General features: G+C 34.1%; 1 protein-coding gene across 1 annotated transcript in view; it reads left to right on the forward strand.

Moving 5' to 3' along the window:
* Positions 1–25,645, forward strand: part of ZCWPW2 (zinc finger CW-type and PWWP domain containing 2) — a 137,316-nt gene that overhangs the window by 66,055 nt on the left and 45,616 nt on the right. Inside the window, exon 4 of the mRNA XM_011220965.3 lies at positions 15,139–15,253. Coding sequence (XP_011219267.1) covers positions 15,139–15,253 — 115 coding nt within the window. The remainder of the gene's footprint in view (positions 1–15,138; positions 15,254–25,645) is intronic.

The following is a 25,645-nucleotide window of genomic DNA, read 5'->3' on the forward strand; positions in this document are numbered from 1 at the left end:
GAGAGATAATACATGCAAAGCGTTTGACATACTGCTTGTCATATATTAGGCTCTTTTTAAATTATTATTTTTGAAGTAGAGTTGACGTAATGATGTTATATTAGTTTCAGGTGGACAGCATAGTGATTTGACAGTTTCGACATTACGTAATGCTCACCGTGATAAGTATAGTCACTGTAGTCGGCTCCTGATAGACATTAGTTGATGTTATTCACTGAAACTACAGGTGAAGTATACATTTAAATTATTTATTTCCTTTCCCTAGAAACCCACATCTACAAAAAGATACCTAGAACAAAGGATGGAGAATAAAATCTTTTCTTTTGATTAAGATCATATGTGAAAAATGATATAAGTTTAGTGTTTTCTATCAACCAACATGATGCTCCCGGCAATGGGAGGAAATAAAGCTAATTAATCATCTTATCCTTTGATTCTTTAGTATGTGACTGAAAGAGGCCATTCTGCAATGCTTTTCTAGGTTAGTGTAAACAGAAGTGCTCTGAACTATTGAAAGCAGGAGATAAGTTAGAGCCTTCTTAATCTGACTCCTTGGTGAGTGAATAGTCCCCAATATCAGCAATGCCTTGAGAGTACTTTGGATTTGTTTGATGGAATTTGGAAGGAGAATATGAAATATTATCTTTCCTGTTCTTTGCAACTGAATGAAACCAGTTTCTTTTCCTATCTCTATCCTGCTTTTTGATTCACTCTCATTTATGTATGCTGACTTGGCTGCTCCAAATAAATTCTTGAATTCACCTCTGTCATCCCCCGACTTCATCTCTTATGAATTTAGATAGCTGTGAACTTCTACTGAAGTTAAAAAGTCCAAATCCAAATAATGTGGCCAACTTTATACTCAGCTTATAAAGGATAGAACAGGTGGCTACCTTTCCCACCATCAAATGCATGAAAAATGTATTAAGTATCACCTAGGTTTCTCATATTGACTCTTCACTGGAACAGCAGTAATCTTTTCTAAGAATTCCAATATATAGCTTTCTCAATTTTCTAGAAGTGTTTAGTTTCTGTTAAAGGAACCAGAGTCAGATCATTGTTTTTTAAGCCAAAATACAAGGCTCACTAAATTGCCTTCAGAGTCATACCCATTATGAGTAAGTCTGCCTTAAAATGAGCTTTTATGTTAGGGTTCTTAAATTAGCAAATAGTTGTGGAGTAACTTTTTGGTACATTCTTCCATTAGTGAATAGTGAAATCCAAAACTCATAAGCATATAGCTTAATCTACAATTGATCTATTAACTTTCTTTCTCATTTCTTTCTAATTCCCCCACATATTGATTGATTGTATCATATCTTCTAGCCAAAGGCCAGGAGCAGTCCATGACTCAGTCAAAACCCATTCTCCCTAAACCCTAAAGGATACCGACTAACTTTGAAAATAAATTTCAGAATTACCACTACCTTACCATTTTGTTTAGCCCCCAAAATGTGTACTGATTCTGCATCACATATTTAACCATCTTCTTCTCCTAGAGCTCGCACCTGCTCTTACAATTCCGTTGTGAAACAGAATCTGAGCATCTGTCTAAAATAAATACAACAACTGTTTTCCCATAAACATATATTCCATAAAAAAAAAACAACAACAAGCAAATGTGGAGTAGAAAAGAGCAGCCAAGTAAATTTCCTTTAGGTCCAGGTCTTGATAACCATATGTACTATTGCTTAAAATCTATTAGGCCAATCCTGACATTTTTAAGGCTCAGGACAAATAAGCACATGCTTATTTTCATGGCTGATTTAAACCCGTCCTCCCAGTTCTGTTGAATGTCCCTAGCTATAACAGACAGCCTGGCCGGAGCAGTGGGAGATGGCCACACTTCAGATAAGCACAGGCCTTAAAAATTATTCATTGACTCAGTGCTCACTTTGATTCATGTGCTCTGTTTCAGCAATATATTAGTAATACTTTATTACTAATAATTTATTACTAATACTGTCATTTTATATAACAGTGTTCACAACAGCTCTCTTGCTACAGACTTAATGATATACTTAGTTTTGCAAAATAAAAAGTCTATAACTTGAGGAGCACCTGGGTGACTCAGTTGGTTGAGTGTCCAACTCTTGATTTCAGTTCAGATCATGATCTCAGGGGCCTGGGATTGACCCCACATTGGACTCCACACTCAGTGGGGAGTCTGCGTGAGGTTCTGTTTCTCCCTCTCTGCTCCTCCCTCCCGCTCTCTCTTTCTCTCTCAAATAAATAAATAAATAAATCTTTTTTAAAGAGTCTACAACTTGAAAGCAGAATATGTAAAATTCTTTAAACTGTCAAAATAAACAAATTTAAGTTTTTGATTCTTTTTAAAAATTATGATAAAATATATGTAACATAAAATTGAATATTTAACCATATGTTCAATGGTGATTTAAATTTTCAACTACTGATTAATAATCCTAGACAAAATTTTACTAAGAAATATAAATATGACCTGATACAGAAAGTACCAGAGGGCAGTCCTCTGTTATTTTTGATAACCTCTCTCTTACGAAATGGGCTACAAGCCTCTTCATACCACCTGAACTTTGATATTTGTGCAACAGAGTTGCCTTTTTTTTTTAAAGATTTTATTTATTTCTCTGAGAGAGAGAAAGCACAAGCAGGAAGGAGGGGCAGAGGGAAAGGGAGAAACAGACTCTTCACTGAGTAGGGGGCCCGACACAGGACTCGATCCCAGGTCCCCAAGATCATGACCTGAGCCAAAGGCAGACCCTTAACTGACTGAGCCACACAGACGCCCCAACAGAATTGCCTTCTAGTGAAATAAAATTTTATGGTGGTTGAGCCCACAAATTCTGGAGCTTGATGTCCCGTGTATGAATTCCAACACTACCACTTACTAACTATATGAGCTTGGGCAAGTTCTAAACTCAGAACCGCTATTTCCTTACTTGTAAAATGAAGATAGCAATAGTTCCTACCTCATGACGTTGTTAGGAAGTTAAAATGAGTTGTTTGTAAAGTCCTTAAAACTGTATTTGACACCTAGTACTACACAAGCATTGGACAAATTACTAAATTAAAAAATTAATAATAGACTCTTTCACAGAACTCCTATGGAAATAAAATGTGTATGCAGTCAACTCCTCCCTGCTGTGAGTAGAGTTCCTATCTCATTGTCTTGGATTTCATAGGCCAAATGATAAATACTTATGTCCTGATCAGTTATGACATTAATAATGAACATTTGAAAAATGCTTTACATTTTACAAAGTACTTTTTACACACACTATCTCATGTGATCTTCATTCATTGTTAAGAATGTTGAAGCTTAGGGGCACCTGGGTGGCTCAGTCGTTAAGCGTCTGCCTTCGGCTCGGCGTGATCCTGGCGTTCTGGGATCGAGCCCCACATCAGGCTCCTCTGCTGGGAGCCTGCTTCTTCCTCTCCTGCTTCCCCTGCTTGTGTTCCCTCTCTCGCTGGCTGTCTCTCTCTCTGCCAAATAAATAAATAAAATCTTAAAAAAAAAAAAAAAGTTGAAGCTTAGGGTAAGAGACTTGCCTAAGGTCACACAGCAGCAGAACTGGGACTCAAGTCTAGGTCTTCTATTACAAACTCCAGGTTTTTACATTATGTGTCAATGTGCTTGAAATTTATATTGGGCCATCTGCTTCTAATCTTCATAAGCATACCAAATTCATAATAAGCTATCATCTGTAAACTAGAAGATCACAGTATCCTTCTTATCGATCTCCTGCTGTTAATTCAGGTAACTTGATTAATTAACTATAAACCAGAACTTTTCAAAGTTGGACAAAGATGTGAAAGCTTTCTTCTTCATTTTTAATGTATTGATTTTTAGCCAGAGATTAAGGACCTCTTCATGACTGTCATTAAAACCTAATATCTATTTTATTCTCTTGTAACCTTAGCGGTAATTGGTTATTATTAATACAAACATCAGTATCTTGATGTCAGGATTTGTTTTGGTTTTTTGTTTTGTTTTACTATACTGCTGGTTCTCCAAATTGCCCATTATCATAGAGCTCTTTAAAAATATTACTGTGCCTTATTATTCAGCCACAAAAAAGATAAGGAAATTCTACCATTTGTGACGACATAGATAAACTTTGAAAGCATTACATGTAAGTGAAATAAGTCAAAGAAAGATGAAAACCATATGACCTCACTTATGTGCAGAATCCAAACAACAACAACAAATTCATAGAAAAAAAGATCAGATTTGTAGTTATCAGAGGTGGAGGGTGGAGAAAGGGAATTGGAGGAAGGTGGTCAAAAGGTACACACTTCCAGCTGTAAGGTAAATTTACTGGGGTATAAGGTACAACATGATGAGTATAGCCAACACTACTGTGTGATATGTGGGAAAGTTGTTAAGAGAGTAAATCCTAAGAGTTCTCATCATAAGTAAATCCTAAGAGTTCTCATCATAAAAACAACTTTTTTTTGTTTTTTTCTCCTTTCTTTTCTTTTTATTGTATCTATATGAGAAGATGGATGTTAGCCAAACCTATTGCAGTAATCATTTCACAGTAACGCAAAACAAACCATCATGCTGTATGCCTTAAACTTACACAGTGATGTGTGTTAATTCTTTCTCAATAAAACTAGGAAAAAGTACACACATATGTCTGTGCATATATATACAATATATATGTATGTATGTATTTCTGGTATAAATGTGCACATATATATACAAGTATATATATTTATTCCTGAACCTAGATACTCGGGAATGTTCTGTGAATCTTATATAGTTCCTCAATGACTATCAAGTACCCTTATATAGCAGATTACCTCACCATAAATACCTATTTTCTATGTTTAATGGAATTAGCTAAAGAAAATATTTATGAAAATATGTATTTTTATTATGTTGTATTGTGTGTGTGTGTGTGTATGTGTGTGAAATGTATAAGTGTGTCTATGAGTTTGTGGTCCTAAAGAAGCCAGACAGAGCTTCAGCAAAATTATAATGTTGGACTCCCCTGTCCCTTCAAATCGTTTCTCTCTTTGGTGGTGGTTGATTTTTTTTTCCCTGCCGTGACAGCTGGAGCCCTCTTCTTTTTCTCTCCTTCTCTCAAAATCTGATTTCAGGTGCATCACACTAAATGACCGATATATTGGTTGTATAAAAATTGTTTTCAGAAGGATGTCAGTCTAAATAATAGACCGACCTAAAATGTCAGACTGGGACTTCTCTAAAAAACACTCACCACCACAGCATGTAGCAGTTGTCTAGCCTAATAGGCAAAGAGCTTGGATATTCAAATTACTTAGTAAATATATGTTAAAATCTAAGTTAATGAAAAGTTCATCTGGTATCCTGTGATTTTTCTGATTTTCCACTGGGACTATTTTAAACTGCTTGACTTCCTCCTCTGCCCTCTACCCCCCTCTTTGCAAGGAATACTCAGGTTCTCTTTTGGTAATCCCCAATGTTTCAAGCCACGTAATGGAATCACACTGTAATTAGACTCTCAGATTTCCTTATTTTTTCTTTCTAATTTCTCCCCTAGTACTCACTGCATTCTCAGTATTAACTCTCAAATATAATCCATAATCTCTCAGATCCTTGCAAAGGGTCAGACTAAACAGAACTAGAATTTTTTCTTTTCTTTTTTTTTTTTGGTCAATCTAGCTAGTTCACGCTTTCCAGTAGTGTTGGGAGTAGACATAAGGTATTCTGATCTTAAAATCCTGCTGTGTTAGAGTAAGCAAAATTCCTATTTATGTCCATAGGAAACTTAGAGTAAACAATAAGTTAATAAGATTTTGAAAGCAATATTTCCTTCAGGTGTTCAATAATTGGAATAAACTGTCTAAATAATCCAGAGTTGACTAAAGAAGGTTGTATGAACCTATGTTAAAGATGAGAGATGAGAGAAGAGGAAGCCAAGAAGTGTGTGATGCACATGGGTGGGATGTGACTATCTTCTAGTGTGCATCAAAGGAACAGGAATGTTCTTACTGTCTAGATTACTGGTTGCTCTTGCAGAAATCCAATTTAAAGAAGGCAAGATATCCTTGTGATTAACTTTCTACTGAATTGCTTTAAGTAAAAACAATCTGCCCAACAGAGGAAAAGAGCAATAGCTCTAGTGTGATAGTAAATAGAACGATGCATCAGGGCAATGCATGGTTAGAGTCAGGGAGCTACACTGCAAGTCTGAATGTATAAATAGCAGCAATTAACGTAAATCACCAGGCAGAGTACCTTAGAATAGGCAGTAGTGTTGAACCTCAAACATTCAGTAGAGATGCATTTCAAAGGAAAGTTATTTTATATATTTTTAGATTTTGAAATCTATGAATTATATCCTCATGTTTCTAAAGGCATATTATGTAAGAAATAACTTAAAGTGATGGTCAATATTTGAAGTCATTTCAATGAATTTGTGAAGCTCAGGAAAGCAGGCTAAGTACCTATGATTCTGGTTTTTCAGATCTTTAATATATGCTCAACACTGTGTCTAAAAGGTAAATTTTCTAAATTTTAAGTACTTCTTTTGCAGTTAACTTTAATATTGATGTAACCAGACTGATAATTTTGGATTGTAGATGCTGCCATTATACCTACAGGACTGCAGTGCGGCTCTACCATCCCCCAAATAGGTCGCATTTTTTAATGCTTTTTAGCATTTGATTGAATTACTTTAGTTTTAAAATTTGGTACTACCTTTTACATAGTATTTAAAGTACTTGAAATTAGACACACTTTTTTTTTCTAAGAAAAAAATATACTTATTAATATCATGGGATAAATCAGTGGCCCGTTAAATATTTTACAGATCTGATTTGTTACAAAAACTGAAGTCGTATGTTGTGGTCCTAAAGAAGCCTAAATATCACCGTATCATAATGCCCGATAGTCCTCATCTTTATATATTTTTCTTTTACTCTTCTAGAGTTATTCAAAGTCCCTTAACTAGGAAGTTCTTGTCAGCGGCCAACCAAACAGTTTGGTTGATAATATTTCTTGTTTTGTTTTGATTGTATTTTCCCCTTTCATTTATTCCAAAAAGTAGTCAGGCCCCTTGTGTTCCCATGTATCAAGGGACTTTTCTGTTGTGGAGATCAAAAGCAGAGCTTGCCTGTCTTCCCAACCTGAGTTCCTTGAGGATGGGTAGGGTACACTGGGAAGTCAGTGCCTCTGAGAGGGACAGGCAGGAGCAGCCGAGCAGCTGAGCAGGGAAGAGATCCTTTCAGACTTGGAAGAGGACAAAAGTCTGTCAGTGCCCTGAGAAGTGTCAGTACCTCAGAGTAGAATAGCACCATGGTGTACCCAGGGAGGTTAAACTCACGCCATTAAGATTCCCAACTTCCAAAAAACTTCTTTTGTCTAGGTGTGGCCAAGAAGCTTTAGACTGCCTGACTTCAAGGTACTGGAATGAAGATGTTGCTATTCATGTTACCATTGTGGGTTATAGAATAATGATCTATCTTCCCTCATCTGGCATGGCGAATTTCTCTACACTTTATATGAACCTAGGGAGAGTAAGGGGTAGGCCCCCAAAGGACTGAGATCAAATTTCTTTTCCTTGTTGGATGCAGGCTGTTACATTGTATTTTATTTTGCAGAAATCAGTAATGAGACACTGCTTACCCAAGTTTGAGGCAAAAGATTTATTCTGTTACAAATTCAGGTTATTATATTTTAATCAACTCTGAAGTGGAGAAGCAATCTTAAAATACAAAACAACAAAAGATATGAATTTCTGCTGGATTGCAGATTTTTTCCCTCTGGCCTTACTGGGTGGACAAACACACATATATTATTTTCCCTGACTTTGCCAATCCATACTAGTATGTGGTAATAGCACAAGCATTATTCAATAAAATGGAACATTCAGTTTCTTCCCCAAATCCTGGGAAATGTAAAAATGATATTAAGTCCTTTCAGTCAGCCAATAATACTCAATTGAAACAAGATTATTTGGACAGTAGTTTACAAACTTTTCAATTTTGGACACAGCTAGGAATTTTCTCAGACATGCGGTACTATCTTCCCTGGCTAACCATCTGTTAGTAGTCTCAAACCTCATCTTTACTGCAAATATTTACATGCTTATTCATCTACCAAGAATACATCTATCAAGAATCATCTTATTTACATTCATAAATTCACACAAATTTTTAGACTGTGTGTCTTCCTTCTCTTTCTATGATGATTACTTATTTTTCTCTTCCTGTGATGATTACTTATTTCCCCTTCCACCCTAAATTTAATAAACTGATTGAGAAAACTCAAGTTGCCAGAGTATTAAAAACATAATGAAGGGCATGATATTCCTTCTTGGGATCATACAATTTACTGGAATTTGAAGATGTCCAGTCCTTTCTATGATTTCATGTGATAATTGACCTTTGTCCTTGACTTTATAAGCTTGTACCACCTTGAAAGTTTGCTACAGAGCTGCCTTTAAAAATTGAAGTATATTTGGAAACTTGTCTGTGTTTCGTTTTGTTTTGGGATGGGAGAAATTTGAAAGTTCTAACATTATTAGATGTGCCCAGGTTTTAGTGAAAGCCATGTCTTTAAGACTGCAAAAGGTGAGGAGAAAAATATTTACACATTGCAAAGGAGGGGCCAAAACTGACTTGGAAGCCATTAGCCCAATTTATGCAAGGGCATAAAAGGTTTGAGGTTGAACATACAGAAATTTCTTTGGAGAAAATAATGATATTCTGTGGCATTTTCCCTACACCTCCTCACTCTCCATCTTGGGAAAAGGAAAGATGTTGATTTTCCTTAATGAGGGATTTTTTGAGAGCTTGGTGTGTGTACTCTGGAGTTTGAGCAATACAGCATACTGGTGTCCAGCTTTCCTCTGAACAATCTACAGAGTGAGAGTATCTGGTTACCAGGTCTGGTGGCAGAGTGAAAAGAGCTAGAGGCACTGAGAATGGCCAACATTCCCATGGTTTGCGGGAGCAACGATGTAGGCAACATGGGAAGAAGAATCAGGATCATTTTAGGAGTGTTCCCACCTAAGATGGCCTTCTGCTCCTTTGAAATCTAGGCAGAACAATTCAAAAAAGTGGTAATAGGGTGGGGGATTGAACGTAACCAGCTGAAAGAAAGACCTCTTCTGTCAAGGGAGCTGTTCCTAGTTGGTAGAAAACATTCTCCAAAAACCCACAAGACACCCCATAACAAAAAAACAAAACAAAACAAAAAACCAAAACAAAACAAAACCAAAAAAAACAAACAAACAAACCACTTTAAAACCAGAAAGCACCAACCCCGAATTGTTGTGGTAGCAGTCAAAAACATTTTTTTTTGTTTTTTTGCAATTTCTTTTCCATTCTCCACACCCAGTCTTTTCAATCCCAGAGAACCTGGATGATGTGGGGAGAGAAAGAGAAGCACATGGAGGAAACACACTGCAGCCTGAAGTATGCTCCTAGCTTGTGGAGGACGGTAGCTCTGATTTAAAACGGAGTTTAGAACTTTATCTCTTAACGTGCAAGTAGACATTTTAGTTTTTGAATTTCAGAGGACTAAATAACTCTGGGATATTTTTTTATCTGAGAGTTACCAGGAAAGTCACAAGAGCTGCAGTAGATTTCAGTCAAGTGTTAAGAAACCTCTAGATTCCAGTTGATACAGTGAGTTTGAATGGCAGTTATTTTCTGCTTGAGTTTGAATGCTATTTTTAATACCATTTGGTTTTAAACAATTCCTTGTTAAATGTAAAGGTAATTATCTTACTTGACTTTTGCCTGAAATGGTAAATGTAAATGCTTTCATGCCTTTAAAAGATAATTTTTGTTTAAAAAAAAGTTTTATTTCTTAAAAAAGAAAGGGGGTGTGTGGAAGTGATAGTTTTTGCCTTATTTTGGGCTTATTCAAGACAGCATTTTTTCTTTTGCTGAATTTTGTCCAAAATGTAAACCTTCAAGCTGAACATTTATCTCATTAAATACTATAGTATTTTTAAATTGAACCTAATCACAATGTTATTACTATAATTCTTTCAAGCATGATGTTCACTCATCCTTCACAAACTTTGACCTAGTAATTAGTATATGGAATGAATCTGTTATGTTTGGTGAAATGCTGAGTCTTTATTTCCTTCTCGTTGATCCAGAAGCCTTTCCTTGACATATTCCAGTTGAAACATTATGATAATGTCTTAAACAGCTTAGTTTATGAAGGTGATGACAAACATTTTTTTGGTAGCTTCTGCAGAAGAATTCTATTTAAGTAACTGTGAATCACTTCAGCATGTCTTGAAAAATACACGAACTCATTCAACTGAAAGTTTTATTTTAATTAGAGAAGACATTGGTTGTTCAAGTAGGAAACTTGGGCTTTTAAAAGTATATTAGATTACTATTATTATGTAATTGTCCTGGTAGAATTGGCTAATACAGTTAGACAAAGAAAGATGCGAAAATACACATACAGGAAAGAAAAAGAGCAAAATTACTTTTATTAGTAGATGATTGTTTACCTGGAAAACCCAAGTCAAAAAATTATTATAAACAATAAGAAAATTCAGTTATATGGCAGTTATAAAATTACTATGTAGAGGTAACCAGTGTGAAAATTCAAAGGGATAAAAGTTCCCATTTATAATAGCAACAAAACATACATAATACACTGGAATAAGCTTAAGAAACATGTATGAGAGCTATATGAATAAAACTTGGCTACTAAGAGACAGAAAATAAAACCCAAGTAAATGGAAAGATACAATCCTCTTCTTGGTTTAGAAAATTTAAGGTGGAAAGATATCAGTTCTCCCTAAATTAATTTTAAAGCAATCTCAATTTTTAAAAAGGACTTAAGACGAGTGCTAAAATGTACAGGAAAATTAAATATAGAAGAGAGAGTTAGGCCTATAAAATATATTTAAATTATAATAAAGCTCCAGTAGTTAAAGCAGCTTGATACTAACAGTGATTTGACAGATAAATAGAACAATATAAAGTCCAAAAACAGACTCCAGAGTACTTGGAAATATAGTTAGTGGTTAAGGTTATATTCAAATAAAGTTGTGTTATTTAATAAATTCTTTGGGTACAAATCTCTAGCTACTTGGGAAAAAAATAGAGTAGAAGATATACCTCTTATATCTCACATCTAAATTTGTACTAGGAGGAAAGACTTAAATGAACAAAAATGATAATACAAATACCCAAAAGATAAACTATCAACAGAAGATATTTGAAATACACGTAGCAAAGGAAAAATCTTTTATAAACCATTAAGAAAAAGACCAATATAATATGAACACAGGACTTGAACAATTATTCCATAGAAAAGAAAATGACTTTTAAAAATGTGAAAAATTGATGAATAAGTTCTGGGATATAATGTACAGCATGGAGACTAAAGTTGCTAATACTGTATTTATAGACTTGCAAAAAAAAGTATATCTTAAATGTTCTCACAACATACACACGCACAAAAGTTATGTGAGTTTATGGAGGTATTAATTAACCCTATTGTGGTAATGATTTTACAAGATATACATGTATCCAATCATTACATTGTGCTCTTAAATTTACAGTTATATGTCAGTTATACTCAAAACAAGAAAAATATTTAAAATTTCTCATAATTACTAAATTTAAGAAATGAAAATGATAATAAAAATGAAATACCATAATTCCCTTAAAATATTGACAGAGACCTAAGTTTGGTAACAGAAGTGTTCTCCAGGATGTGAGGAAGCATACTGTTTATGGCATTATAAATTGCAACCACCTCATTCAAGAGTGAATTCACAATAACTTCCAAAATTAAAATATACATACTTCAAACCTAGTAATTCGACATGTAGGAATTTATTCTTCAGTACACTTTCAAATGGGCAAAGTGACATATGGACAAATTTTTTTTATTACAGCATTGTTTCAAGCTGCATAGTATTAGAAATAACCTAAATGTTCATTATTAGGGCATTTGTCAAATAAATAATGGTACATACGTAGCACAGGTGTGGATATGCATACATTTATTTCCTCATTCCTTTGATTATCTCATCCAGTTTCTTGGCTTTAAATACCATGTGTATGGATGATTCAGTTTTATCTGAAGTTCCATTCTCTCACCTGAATTCTCTTACCACACTCCCCCTCGGTATCTCCACTTGGATGTTGCAATAGACATCTCATCCTCAACATATCTAAACTCTTGATCTTCCCCAACAAATCTCACTTCCTTGGCAGCCTTCTCAGTACACAGCAAATTTTCTCCTTCTACTGGCTCAGTCCAAAAGCCTTAAGAGTCATCTTGTCTTTCTTTCACAGCCAGTTTTCAGTTGGTCAAAAATTCCTTTTGCTCTAACTTCAAATTATATCCAGAATCCTACCACTTTTCACCATAGTGGCTGCTGCTACCCTGGTCTACACCATCATTTCTTGCCTGGCTTATTGCATTAGATGATCGCCTTATATCTACATGCCCCTGTATTGTCTATTCTGGCCAAAACAATCAGTGATTGTTTTAAAACATTGAATCAAATCAAATGTTATTCTTGCTCAGAACTGTGGAATGGCTCCCATTTTACTCAGAATAAAAGACAAATTCCCTACAATGGCCTGAAAGGACCTCCATGATCCGGCCCTGTTAATTTTGTGACCTCATTCCCTATTACTCTCCTTCTTCATTCAGCCTCACCCAGCTTGGCTTCTTCAAAGCTTCTTGAATACACTTGTATTCTCCCATCTTAGAGTAGTTTTTCCTCTGCTTCGAGTACTCTTTCTTGGGATATCTACGTAGCTAACTTCCTGACCTCTTTCAGGTCTTTGCTCAAATGTCACCTTTTCAATGAGAATTACCCTGACTACTTTATTGCCTTAACTTTTATATATTACGTAGGACTTACAACCTCTATAACATACTGTAGGTTTTATTGATTTGTTATGCTTATTATGGATTGTCTGTTTTACTGCCTAGAATGAATGTAAGCTTTATCTGTTTTCTTCAGTGTTAGATCCCAAGGGTTTAGAATATGATGAATCAATCAATAAATGAAGCAATCTGCAAGACAAATTGAAGAATTCAAAAGTATATATAGCTATTCACAACACTCTGAAAAATGAGCTGTATATATATAAATGATATAAATGTTTATAGATGCATATGGTATCTCTGAAAGACTATGAAAGAAACTGGTAATAATGGGTACCTGTGGGAGAAACAATACCGGGGATGGGTAGGGAGGAACAGTCTACACTTCAAGGTATGCAGCTATCATTTCTTCAGTTGAAAAATACGAGGCATAGCTGAGCCTAATTCTGAAATTCAAAATTCTTTATGAATAGTCAATTTTTTTCTTCGATGATGTTTAATTGTATTACCACTAGATGGCACATACTTACTGATAAATTCTCAAAGAATCTCCAACACAGATTTTTTTTAAAAAGCACTTTAGTTCCCCTAACTCACTAGAGTTTATTTAACTGTCTACAGTATTGGTTTTTCTCAAGAAATTTCCTTAACTTCAGTTGTTTAGTGCCATATCAGCTTCTAGGCTATTTTCCACTAATTTCTTATTTAGCATCATTATAAAATTTGAGTTGTAGGAATATCTTAAATCTGCAGACACTAGCTTAGATATTCTTAGTTTATAGTTTCTAATGTTTTTTGAATTGTATCTACCTATCTTTTCATCTCTTTTTCTATCAAATTAGTGAATAAACTTTAAATATTCTGTGCACAAAAGTAGATTTTTTTAAAAAATAGATTTTTGTTTGATTATATTGTTTGACTGCTCTTATATCAAACACATCAGTGTCCTGAACAATGTGCAATTTAACAACCACCTTCCGAATGCTTACATGATACACAATGAGATTAGGCAAATGGGTACCGTGGAGGACACAAAGATGAAATATTATTTATTGCCTCTGTCTTCAGGACCTTTCATTTTATGGGGGGCAGTCATGAATGCAAATAACTATAATACAAGTCAAAATGTAGTAAATGATTAAAAGAAAATAGTAAGTGTAATGGGAACAGATAGCTTATATTAATTTGGGGATTCCAAGAATAAGGTGGAATTTGAAAAGAGCTTTGATATAAAGATAGTTTCATTCTCTGAATGAACAGAATATAGGTGTTACATAGATTTACATTTCTATATAAAGAGTGAATTATATATCTGGGATAAAGATACGATCATTATATGCAAGTGGTAAATATGGAATTATAGTATAAAAACCTGTATTCTTTTTTATGGTAAAGTTTCCAAAAAGAAAATGGTAGTATGCATTTTATAAACTGTAACATTTAAAAGCATTATAAAAAACTTTTTAGGCAAATCTGAGTGCCTGGTTGGCTCAGTCAGTAGAGTATGCAAATCTTGATCTTGGCGTTGTAAGTTCAAGCCCCAGGTTGGGTATAGAGATTACTTAAAAATAAAATCATAAAAAAAAAACAAAACAAAAAACCTTTTTAGGCAAGTTCTAAAATGACATTGGAAAAATTATTGGGCCAGATAATTTTGGTAGTCATTTTTAACATAGAGATTTTCTTACTCTTGTTTTTCTTTTCAAAATATTTTTTAATTAATTTATATGTAGAAAAAGTACTGAATTCAAGTAGAATAACATTTATTGAGTGCTTACTATGCCAGAAAACTGCCATCTATTATTTCATTTAATACTCATGAAACTTGATGATGTATATACTGTTACCCACATTTTACAGATGAAGAAATTGGGGCAAAAGTTTAAGGAACTTGTATGAATATGTCACCTGCCTGTCATAATACCAATACTGGATGTGAATAGAATTAATTTTCTTACAATAAGAAACCTGGCTTTTCAATTTATAACACTTCAGTATCATTGCTCTTAAAAGAGGATCAAATTATTCTAATAAGATGTATTAATACTGACTACTTTGTTACATTGGTGGTCTTTTTATAACTTTTTAAAGTGTGAGATAAATCATATTAAAATATTATCTTAGTGAATCAGGAACCTGACCCTTTGACTTTGAATGTACAAGATTTCTCCAACTTTGGTGTACTCATAATAAAATAATAATCATATACCAAAGTCTAAGTAATATATGGTATAATGCTTAAATCAGATTAATTCCAGTGCAACAGCTAAATCAAGTAGATATTAAAACAAAATTATATATTTAGAAATGAGTCTTAATATTTTTCCGTGTTTCTTTAGCCAGAAAAATGTAAGAAAAAAAAGAAATGGTATAAAAGTGCACTTCAAGAAGCCTACCTCTTCTATGGATATTCTCATGAGCAAAGACTGGAAATGTGCCGCCTGTCCAAACAGGGTATACGAGCTTTTTTGTTCTTTACCACCCCAAAATGAGGATCTATTCAGATGCATGCTTTCCGAAATATATTTGCACATTTTAAAAAATCTCTCTTTCTCTTCGTAGGGATATAATAAATCTTTGTCCCCTGAAAAGATATTTTTGTATGGATTAATAATATGTATTTTGCCCTTTGAAACTGTTTTCAGTGACTAAACATACATTCTATTTAAATGCAGGGGTTTTAATTAGCGCTTCTATCATCTTCTTTACCCTTAAACTATCTACATAAGTTCTCTTGTATATTTCAAAGTATATATTTCAAAATTAGAAGCTGTGGCCTTAAAATATATTTCTGGGGTGAAACTTTCACTTGCATATGCTGCATTCTTTCAGAACAAAGTGTTTTTCAAAATGTTTTAAAGAAATTCAAGGCAGAGATAAAAACAGTTTTCAACTTTTAATGAGGTGAAAAAATGTAAGATTTCAGGTCATTTTCAAAGAAAGTTCTCTGGAATCATAAATATTATGGTTTGTAGATAGCTTTTTAAATGAATTCATCATAGGGATTATAGTAGGTAGGATACATTTTTAACTCTGAATATGATTGTCACATAGAAATGGTGACTTTCAGTAAACTTAAATATGTTCTTAGTGGTAATAATAATTATCATCTTAATTTCTAAAATGATCATCTTAAGTTCTAAAATAGATTATGGGAGGATCTGGCCTTTTACTGCTGACTGAATTTTGAAGTAAGAGTGACAATTTTTTCTTCTTGGAATTTAATATATATATATATTTTAAAACTTAGATGTGAAAACATTTTATTTGAGAAAAATTTAAATATTAACCCCACTACCTTAGATTTTTACAGGAAATAAGTAGATTTTAAAAGAGTGGAAAAGAATGACAAGCACATTACTCTGGTTTACTCTGAGACTGGGAAAAGAGACATTTATTACCATAAATGTGATTTTATTCCTTGTGCTGAAAATATAATGTCTCTGTTTATTATCAGTAAAGGTTGAACTCACTATATTTTAACAAATACAATTTTATTCTTTTCACAGAGCATACATTTTTCTTGTGTAACCAAAATAAACTTTGAAATATTTAGTTTCTTTAGTTTTTTAGTATTAATATCTTGAAGTAATATAGTCAGTTATTTTTTTAAGTTGTATTATAGCCATTTCACATTAGCAGTAGACACACTCTTTCAATAAACATGGAACTATGTCTTTGTCATTGTTGTATGTGCTGGCGTATTTATGTCTGGGTCCTTTGGCATTCTTGCTTGTCCAGAGACTATGGAGAGGGGTTGTTTCTCATTGGTTTTGCAGCAGACTATTTTCTGGTTGAAAGTCTGATGATTTTTGCATGCAGAATTTGATGTAACTCAGTCTGATTATAGAGTCCTATGCCTGAAGACTTTGATTCTTATCCCCGAAGGAGCCAGAATGGAGGGGTACAAAGACACTTCCAGGAATTCATTCTTTGCCATAATAGGCTCACTCACTTCATACTCACTCTTTACTAGCTCCAAAATAGACACTGTAGTCCTTGCTTAGCTTCCAGGGTGAATTCTAGGATGTATTCAGCTTCTTACTGTGTTCAAAAGTAATTTTGAGAGGTAATTTGCCATTATTCAGATATTTTACAAAAGGTAAGTAGCTTAGAGGCAAACAACTTATTTCATCCCTGCAACTTTGAGGATTTCTTTAACCCCAAATGTCTTCTTCCAGCTCAGAAATAATGACTAGTAATTTCTTTACCTAAATTCTTCCTACCCTACAGAAATTGGCCCACTATTATGTTAGACGCAGCTCTTTCATTGTTGAAATCTGCAGGGTCAGTAAATGATATTTAAAAAAATATAGGCCTATTTCATATGGTAAGGGTATGTTTAGTTTTATGAGAAACTGCCAAGCTATCTTCCAAAGTAGCTGCATCATTTTTTCATTCCCACCAGAAATGAACGGCAGTTCCTTTGGCTCCACATTCTTGTCAACATTTGGTGTTGTCAGTATTCTGGATTCTGGCCATTGTATTAAGTCTGCAGTGGTACCTCATTGATGTTTTCATTTGCAATTCTCTGATGACATATGATGATGAACATCCTTTCATATGCTTATTTGCCGTCTATAAATCTTCTTTGGTGAGGTGTCTGTTCATTGCCTGCTTTTTAATTCGATTGTTTATTTTCTTATTGTTGAGTTTTAAGAGTCCTTTGTATACTTATAGCAGCATTATCAACAATAACCAAACTATGGAAAGAGCCCAAATGTCCATTGACTAATGAATGGATAAAGAAGATGTGGTATATATCTACAATGGAATATTACTCAGCCATCAAAAAGAATGAAGTCTTGCAACTTGCAGGAATGTGGATGGAACTAGCGTCTATTATGCTAAGTGAAATAAGACAGAGAAAGACAAATACTATATGATCTCACTCATATGTGAAATTTAAGAAACAAAACAGATGAATATATTGGGGGGGGGAAGAAAGAGGGAGGGAAACAAACCATAAGAGACTCTTAACAATAGAGAACAAACTGAGGGTTGATGGAGAGAGGTAGGTGGGTGATGGGGATTAAGGAGGGCACTTGTTATGATGAGCACTGGGTGTTGTATGTAAGTGATGAATCACTGAATTCTACTCTGAAATCAATATTGCACTGTATTTTAACTAACCAGAATTTAAATAAAATCTGAAAGAAAATGGAGAAAAGCAAAAAAACCCAAAAAGAGTTCTTTGTATATTTCAGATAACAGTCCTTTGTCAGATATTTTGTAAATACTTTTTTCCACTCTGGATTATCGTCTCATTCACTTGATAATATTCTTTGCAGAGTGGAAACTTTAATTTTAATGAAGTCCAGCTTATCAATTATTTCTTTCATGGATCTGGCCTTTAATGTTTTATCTGAAGTCATCTGCATACCCTAGGTCATCTACATTTTCTCCTATGTTACACTCTAGGAGTTTTATAGTTATACATTTTCCATTTAGATATGTGATTTTGAGTTAATTTTTGTGAAAGGTGTAAGGTCTGTATCTAGATCCATTTTTTTGACATGTAGATATCTAGTTGTTCAATACCATTTGTTGAAAACTATATTTTCTCCATTATATTGTCTTTGTTCTTTTGTAAAATATCAGTTGACTATATTTATTGGGTCTGTTTCTGAGCTCTCTGTTCTGTTCCATTGATCTGTTTTTTTATTCTTTTCCCAATATTACAGTGCCATGATTATTGTAGCTTTAGAGTAAGTATTAAAGTCAGGTAAGGCCAAGTCCTCTGACTTTGTCCTTCAATATTGTGTTGGCTATTCTGCATCTTTTTCTCTTCATATGGACTTTCGATTGAGTTTGTTGATATCCACAAAGTAACTTGCTGGGATTTTCATTGAGATTGCACTGAATCTATAGATCAAGTTGGGAAGAACTGACATCGTGACATTACTGAATCTTCCCATCCATAAGTATGGAATATACCCAGATTTGTTTAGTTCTTTGATTTTGTTCATCAGAGTTTTGTAGTTTTCCTCATATAATCTTGTCCATATTTTGTTATATTTTGCCTAAGTATTTCAGTTTGGGGGGCACTAGTGTAAATGATAATGTGTCTTTAATTTCAAATCCTATTTTTTCATTGCTGGTAAATAAGAAAGTGATTGACTTTTGTGTGTTAACCTTGTGCCCTGCAACCTTGCTATAATCACTTTTTTCTTCCAAGAGTATTTTTTTTATTCCTTTTTGGATTTTCTACTTAGGTGATCATGTCATCTACTAAGAAAGGCAGTTTTATTTCTTCTCAATCTATACCTTTTATTTCTTTTTTTTTTTAAACTTATTGCATTAGCTAGGAGTTTCAGTACAATATTGAAAAGAGTGGTGAGGTGTGAACATCTTTGACTTATTCCTAATCTTAGTGGGAATGCTTTGAGTTTCTCACCATTAAGTATGATGTTAGCTATAGATTTTTGTAGATTCTCCTTATCAAATTGAGGAAATTTCCCTCTATTCCTAATTTGCTGAGAGTTTTTATCATGAATGGGTACTGGATTTTGTCAAGTGCTTTATCTGCATCTATTGATCTGATCATGTGACTTTTCTTTTTTTAACCTGTTGATGTCACAGATTGCATTAATTGATTTTGAATATTGAATCAGCCTCGTATACCTCAGATGAACCTCACTTGTTCATGGCGTATAATCCTTTTTATACATTGTTGGATTTTATTTGTAATATTTTATTGAGGATTTTTGCATCTATGTACATGAGAGAAATTAGTCTGTAGTTTTCTTGTAATGCCTTTATTTGGTTTTGGTATACTGGCTTCAGTGAATCAATTAGTATTCCCTCTGCTTCTATATTCTGGAAGAGTTTATAGAGAATTGGTATAATTTGCTCCATAAATGTTTGGTAGAAATCACCAATGAACCATCTGGGCTTGGTGCTTTCTCTTTTGGAAATTATATTGATTATTATATTGATTCAATTTTATAAAAAGATATAGATTATTTATTCTTGTGTGACTTTTGGCAGATTGTGTCTTTTAGGGAATTGGTCCATTTCATCTAGGGTATGAGATTTGTGGGCATAGAGTTATTCACAGCATTTCTTTTTTTGTTTTTGTTTCTTTTTTTTTTTTAGGTTTTATTTATTTATTTGACAGAGAGAGACAGTGAGAGAGGGAACACAAGCAAGGTAAGTGTGAGAGGGAGAAGCAGCCTTCCCGTGGAGCAGTGAGCCTGATGTGGGGCTCAATCCCAGGACCCTGGGATCATGACCTGAGCTGAAGGCGGACACTTAACGGCTGAGCCCCCCAGGTGGGGGGCTCACAGAATTTCTTTATTATCCTTTTAATATCTTGGGATCTGTAATGATGCCCTCTCTTTTGTTTTTGATACTAGTGATTTATGTTTTCTCTCTTTTTCCTTAGTTAGACTGGCTAGATCTTCTTGACTTTATTGGTCTTTTTAAAGAAACGATTTTTGGTTTTATTTCCTCTATTAATTTCCTGTTTTTGATTTTATTGATTTCTGCTCTAATTTTTATTTCTTGTGTTTACTTCATATTTAACTTGCTTTTCTTTTTCTAGTTTCCAAAGGTGGAAGCTTAGCTTATTGATTTTAGGTCTTTGTTCTTTCATAATATTTGAATTTTAATGCTATAAATTCCCCTCTAAATACTTTCACTGTGTCCTACAAATTTTGATAAACCGTATTTTCATTTTCATTTAGTTTAAAATATTTTAAAATTTCTCTTAAGATTTTTCCTTTGACCTATATGTTACTTAGGAATGCATTGTTTAATCTCCAAGTATTTGGGGGTTTTCTAGTTATCATTCAGTTTTTTAATACTAGTTTAATTCTACTATGGTCTCAGAGCAGACTATTGTATGATATCTATTTTTAAAAATGAGTTAGGGTATATTTTATGGCCCAGAATATAGTCTACCTTAGTGACTGTTCCAAGTGAGCATGAGAAGAATGTATATTCTGCTATTGCTGGATAAAGTAGTCTATAGATGTAGATGATATTCAGTTGATTGATGGTATTGAGTTCAACTACGGTAGTTTTCTCTTACCTGCACTTTCGCTTTCCATGATTTTGGTTATTTGTGGTCAACTGTGACCTGGAAGCAGATGATCCTCCTTTGCTGTATCATCAGAAGGTCAATAGTAGTCTAACCCTATGTCACAATGCCTGTGTCATTCGCCTCCCTTCATCTCATCACGTAGGCATTTTATCTCACAACGTAACAAGAAGGATGAATATAGTACAATAAAGTATTTTGAGAGAGTAAGGGACCACATTTACATAACTTTTGTTACAGGATATTGTTATAATTGTTCTTTTCATTAGTTATTATTGTGAATCTCTTACTCTGCCTAATTTATAAATCAAACTTTATCATAACTATGTATATATAGGAAAAGCAGTACATACAGGGGTTTATTACTATCCATGGTTTCAGGCATCCACTGGGGTTCTTGGATCATATCCCCCACAGATAAAGGGGAACTACTGCATGTCATTACTGATTTTCTGCTTGCTGGACCTGTTCATTTCTGCTGAAGTCTCCAATTATAATAGTGAGTTCATCTATTTCTCCTTGAGTTCTATCAATTTTTGCGTTACATGCCTTGACACTGTTGTTAGACACATTCATATTAATACTCATTATTTGTTCCTGGAGTAATAATGACTTTGTTATTAGGTAATGCTCCTCTTTATCCCTGACAATGTTCCTAGGTCTCCCTGCTCTGTCTGAAGTTAATATAACTACTTCTATTAAAATAGCTTCCTTTTGATTAGTGTTAAAATGGTATATCCTTCTGTATCTTTTTACTTTTAACCTCTATGTGTCTTTATATTTAAAATGAATTTTTTTCTAGACAACATAGAATTACTCCATGCTGACAGTCTTTGTTTTTTAATTGGTATATTTATACCATTGAAATTTGAAGTAATTATTGATATAGTTGGATTAATATTTACCATATGTGTTACTGTTTTCTATTTGTTTCCCTTTTTCTTTGTTCCTTTTTTTTTTCATTCTTTTTCTGCCTTTTGTGTTTTTGTTTGTGTATGTGTTTGTTTAGAGAGGGAGAGAGAGATGGGAGTGGAGAGGCAGAGGGAGAGGAAAAGAGAGAATCCATGGAGCCTGATATCACAACCCAGAGATCATGACCTGAGCCAAAATCAAGAGTCAGACATTTAACTGACTGAGGCACCCAGGCACCTCAACTTCTTGTGGGTTTTTTCATCCACCTTTTTGGTTTTAATTGAGTATTTTATATGATTTTATTTCCTCTCTTAGCATATCAATTATGCTTTCTTTTTAACTTTTTTTAGGATAAAAAAGTTTTAGGGAAATGGTTTTCCTAAATTGGATATATTATTGCTATTATTATTTTGAACAAATTGTTTTCAGTTAGATAAAGAATAAGAAAATTTAAAGTTTAGATTTTACTTTCACTTAGTCATTCTCTGATGCTCTTCCTTTCATTATGTCAATCCAAATTTCTGCTCCTACATCATTTTCCTTCTCCCTTTTAACATTTCTTGCAAGGTAAGTCTACTGGTAACAAATCAGTTTCTCAAATTCTCTCAAGTATATATTCCTTTATTTTTGAAGGATAATTTCACAGCATACAGAATTCTAATTTGGTGTGGTTTTTTTTTTTTTCTTAACACTAATTATTTCACTCCATTCTCCTCTTGCTTGCACAGTTTCTGAGAGGAATTGAATGAAATTCTCGTCTTAGCTCCTTTATTGATAAGGCACCCCCTTCCACCAGGCTCCTTTCAACAATTTTCTTTATCTTTGTTTTTCTGTCTTTAGCTTTTATCCTGCTTATTGTTCTCTGAGCTTCCTGGATCTTGTTTGGTGTCTGACATTCATTTGGGGGAAATTCTCAGTCATTATTGCTTCAAATATTTTTCCTTTTCCTTTCCCCATTTCTTTTCCTTCTTGTATTCCCATTACACATATGTTATACTTCTGTAGTTTTCCGATAGATCTCGAATAGTCTGTTCTTTTTTTTCCAGTCTTTTTTCTCTTTGCTTTTCAGTTTTAGAAGCTTCTATTAATGTATCATTAAACACACAGATTCTTTCCTCAGCTGTGTCTGATCTCCTGATGAAACTATCAAAGGTATTCTTCACTTTTGTCACAGCATTTTTAATCTCCAGCATTTCTTTTTGTTATTATTTCTTAGAATTTCTACCTCTCTGGGGTGCCTGCATGGTTCAGTCGGTTAAGCTTCTGCCTTTGTTTCGAATCATGATCCCAGAGTCCTGGGAACAAGCCCTGCATCAGGCTTCCTGCTCAGTAGGGAGTCTGCTTCTCCTTCTCTCTCCACCCCTGCCCCCCACTCATGCTGGCGCGCTCTCTCTCTCAAATACATAAATAAAATCTTTAAGAAAAAAAGAATTCCCATCTCTCTGCTTGCAGTACCCATTTGTTCTTGAAAGTTGTCTACGTTTAACGTAGTTGTTTTAAATTCAGTCTGATCATTCCAACATCTCTGTATGGGTCTGTGTTTGGTGCTTCCTCTGTCACTTCAAATCGTTTTTTGCCTTTTAGTATGCCTTGTCATTTTTTTTTGTGGAAAGGCAAACATGATATACCAGGTAAAAAACTGTGGTAAATAGGCCTTTAGCAGTACAGTGGTAAGACATGTGGGGCCAGGGAGGGCAGTCTATAGTTTTATGATTAGGTCTCAGTCCTGGGCTTTGAACTGCACAAGTGTTTCTCATTTCTTTCACCCCCTACATGGTACATCATGGTTAAAGGGGAGCTAGAGTTGGATATTTCCCTTCTCCCAATGGAGGACTACAGCAGACTAAATTTGTTCCCTTCCCCCTAAGTGGTCGCCTCTAAAAAAAACCACAATAGGTTAGGCTCTGGTAAAATAGTTTCTCTTGAGGGCAAACTGCTAGAACTGAATGCCCTGGCATATTTCAAAATGGTTACTTTTTTCCCCCCACTGAGGAAGCACAAAGGTCTTTTTCTCCAGTCCTCACCTTGAGAACCTGATAGAGCTCCTGAAGGTAAACTCACAGAAATGTGCTTCCCTCCTACATGGCTGGGTCCCCCTAGAATTTTTCTCTCAGCTTGTTCACATGGAGGCTCCAGCAATTCATCAATTACAGTTCACGTGTTCCTCCCCCAGCACTGGTTCCCGTGGTGGGTTCTGCTCCATGAAGTTGTGATTCTCCGTATTCACCTGTCTCTTCAAATTTGGGGGCAGTGGTTTGCCCTGTGAACTCACTCCTCAGAGGGATCTAAGAAGAGTTATTGATTTTCAATTTGCTCAGCTTTTTACTTGTTGTGAGAATGGAGCATGACCTCTAAGCTCTTTACATGCCAGATAGGAAACTGGACCTATATCCTCTACCTTTTTAAGAAAATGCTTTCTTTCAGCTGTCATCTTTAAAGAAGCATAGACTGACAGATTTTCTGAGACCATGAATGGACAGGCTTTAAAAATATTTTTTTTAAAAAAGAAGCCATTGATTTATGTTAATATTTGTACTCCTCTCTAATATGCTTGTAAATAAAAAATTTTTAACATCTGCTATGAGTCATGAGGCATAACCACCTCTACTGACTTGGAACATTTTCATTTTCTACCTGCAGCTCCTCTCTTGCACTTTAAAAACTATGATGTGGATATAGCCCAGAAGTGGAGTAAAGGCCCTTTTAATTACCCAGGTCTACATTTCCTGTTAACTGCTTTTCACTCTGTGTGAGGGTCCCTACATGCAGAGATTTCTGAAGGGAGGAAATTAAACCTTTCTCACTGGGGAAAATTCAGCTCTTAGAAAGTGTTTAATGTTGCTGAAGTTGAACATGGACTTACTGTTATTAATAGAAAAATTGCTAATGATTGTAATGTTTCTCAGCATTAAATCAGACTTTCTCCCTTTGGCAAATCCCTTTGAAAATCAGAGTGGTTGTTGATGCTCCCCAAAACACTTCTGTGTTGCACTGGGAAATGGTTGTGCAGCATTTCAACATAAAAAGTTCCTTGAACAGCAGTTTGGATATTTCTGTTCGCATTGTCTCCCTACTGGAAATTTTACATAAGAATGACGTATCTGTTGAAGAGAAACATAAGAATTGGTTTGTTTTTTTTTTTCATTAACTCTCAGTATATGGTGAGGGTCCATTGGATCCAGTTTTAGTTTTTGAGTTTCATTTTTGTGCAGTTTTAACTACACATACAGGTTGATACTTCATCATGACTTTTATTGTTATTAGCGAGCTTTGAAAGAAAAAGAAAAAAATTTAGATACAATAGAATTTATTCTATCTTGTAATTATCATCAGGGCCCTTTTATAAATTTGAAATAAATTATGAAATTTCAATAATCTTCCAATAATCTTTTAAATTGCTCATCAGTTTATTTCCAACTATGTTAAAAAACCTAAAACAAATTATTTAAATGGGAGAGTGATAGAATCACTTAGCAAGATTATATAGTAGTAAAATGTATCATCAGTAAACTATTTTTGCTAGTATTCCAAAAGTTAGATCTTTCTGTCTCTCTCTCTCTCACACACACACACAACAGATACACATACACACATCCCCAGAATGTCTTTATTAGCTAAAATGAAAGAGAACATTGTTGATAATCTATTCGCTACCAGATGTTGTTTTAAGAACTTTATATAAATTCTATTACTTGAATCTCACAATATACCAATAAGGTAATAATTCATTATTCCTGGTTTATCAATAAAGAAACAAAAGCCCTAGAACATACACAGTGTTTTATATCTTACACTGTCTAGTATAGTACCTTATACCATGTAAACATTATATATATTTTAACTAATAAATTATATTAATTTTTCAGGTAAAAATGTATATTTAAGATCCA

This window comes from Ailuropoda melanoleuca, chromosome 6 (assembly GCF_002007445.2).
Source record: "Ailuropoda melanoleuca isolate Jingjing chromosome 6, ASM200744v2, whole genome shotgun sequence".
NCBI classification, from domain to species: Eukaryota; Metazoa; Chordata; class Mammalia; order Carnivora; family Ursidae; genus Ailuropoda; species Ailuropoda melanoleuca.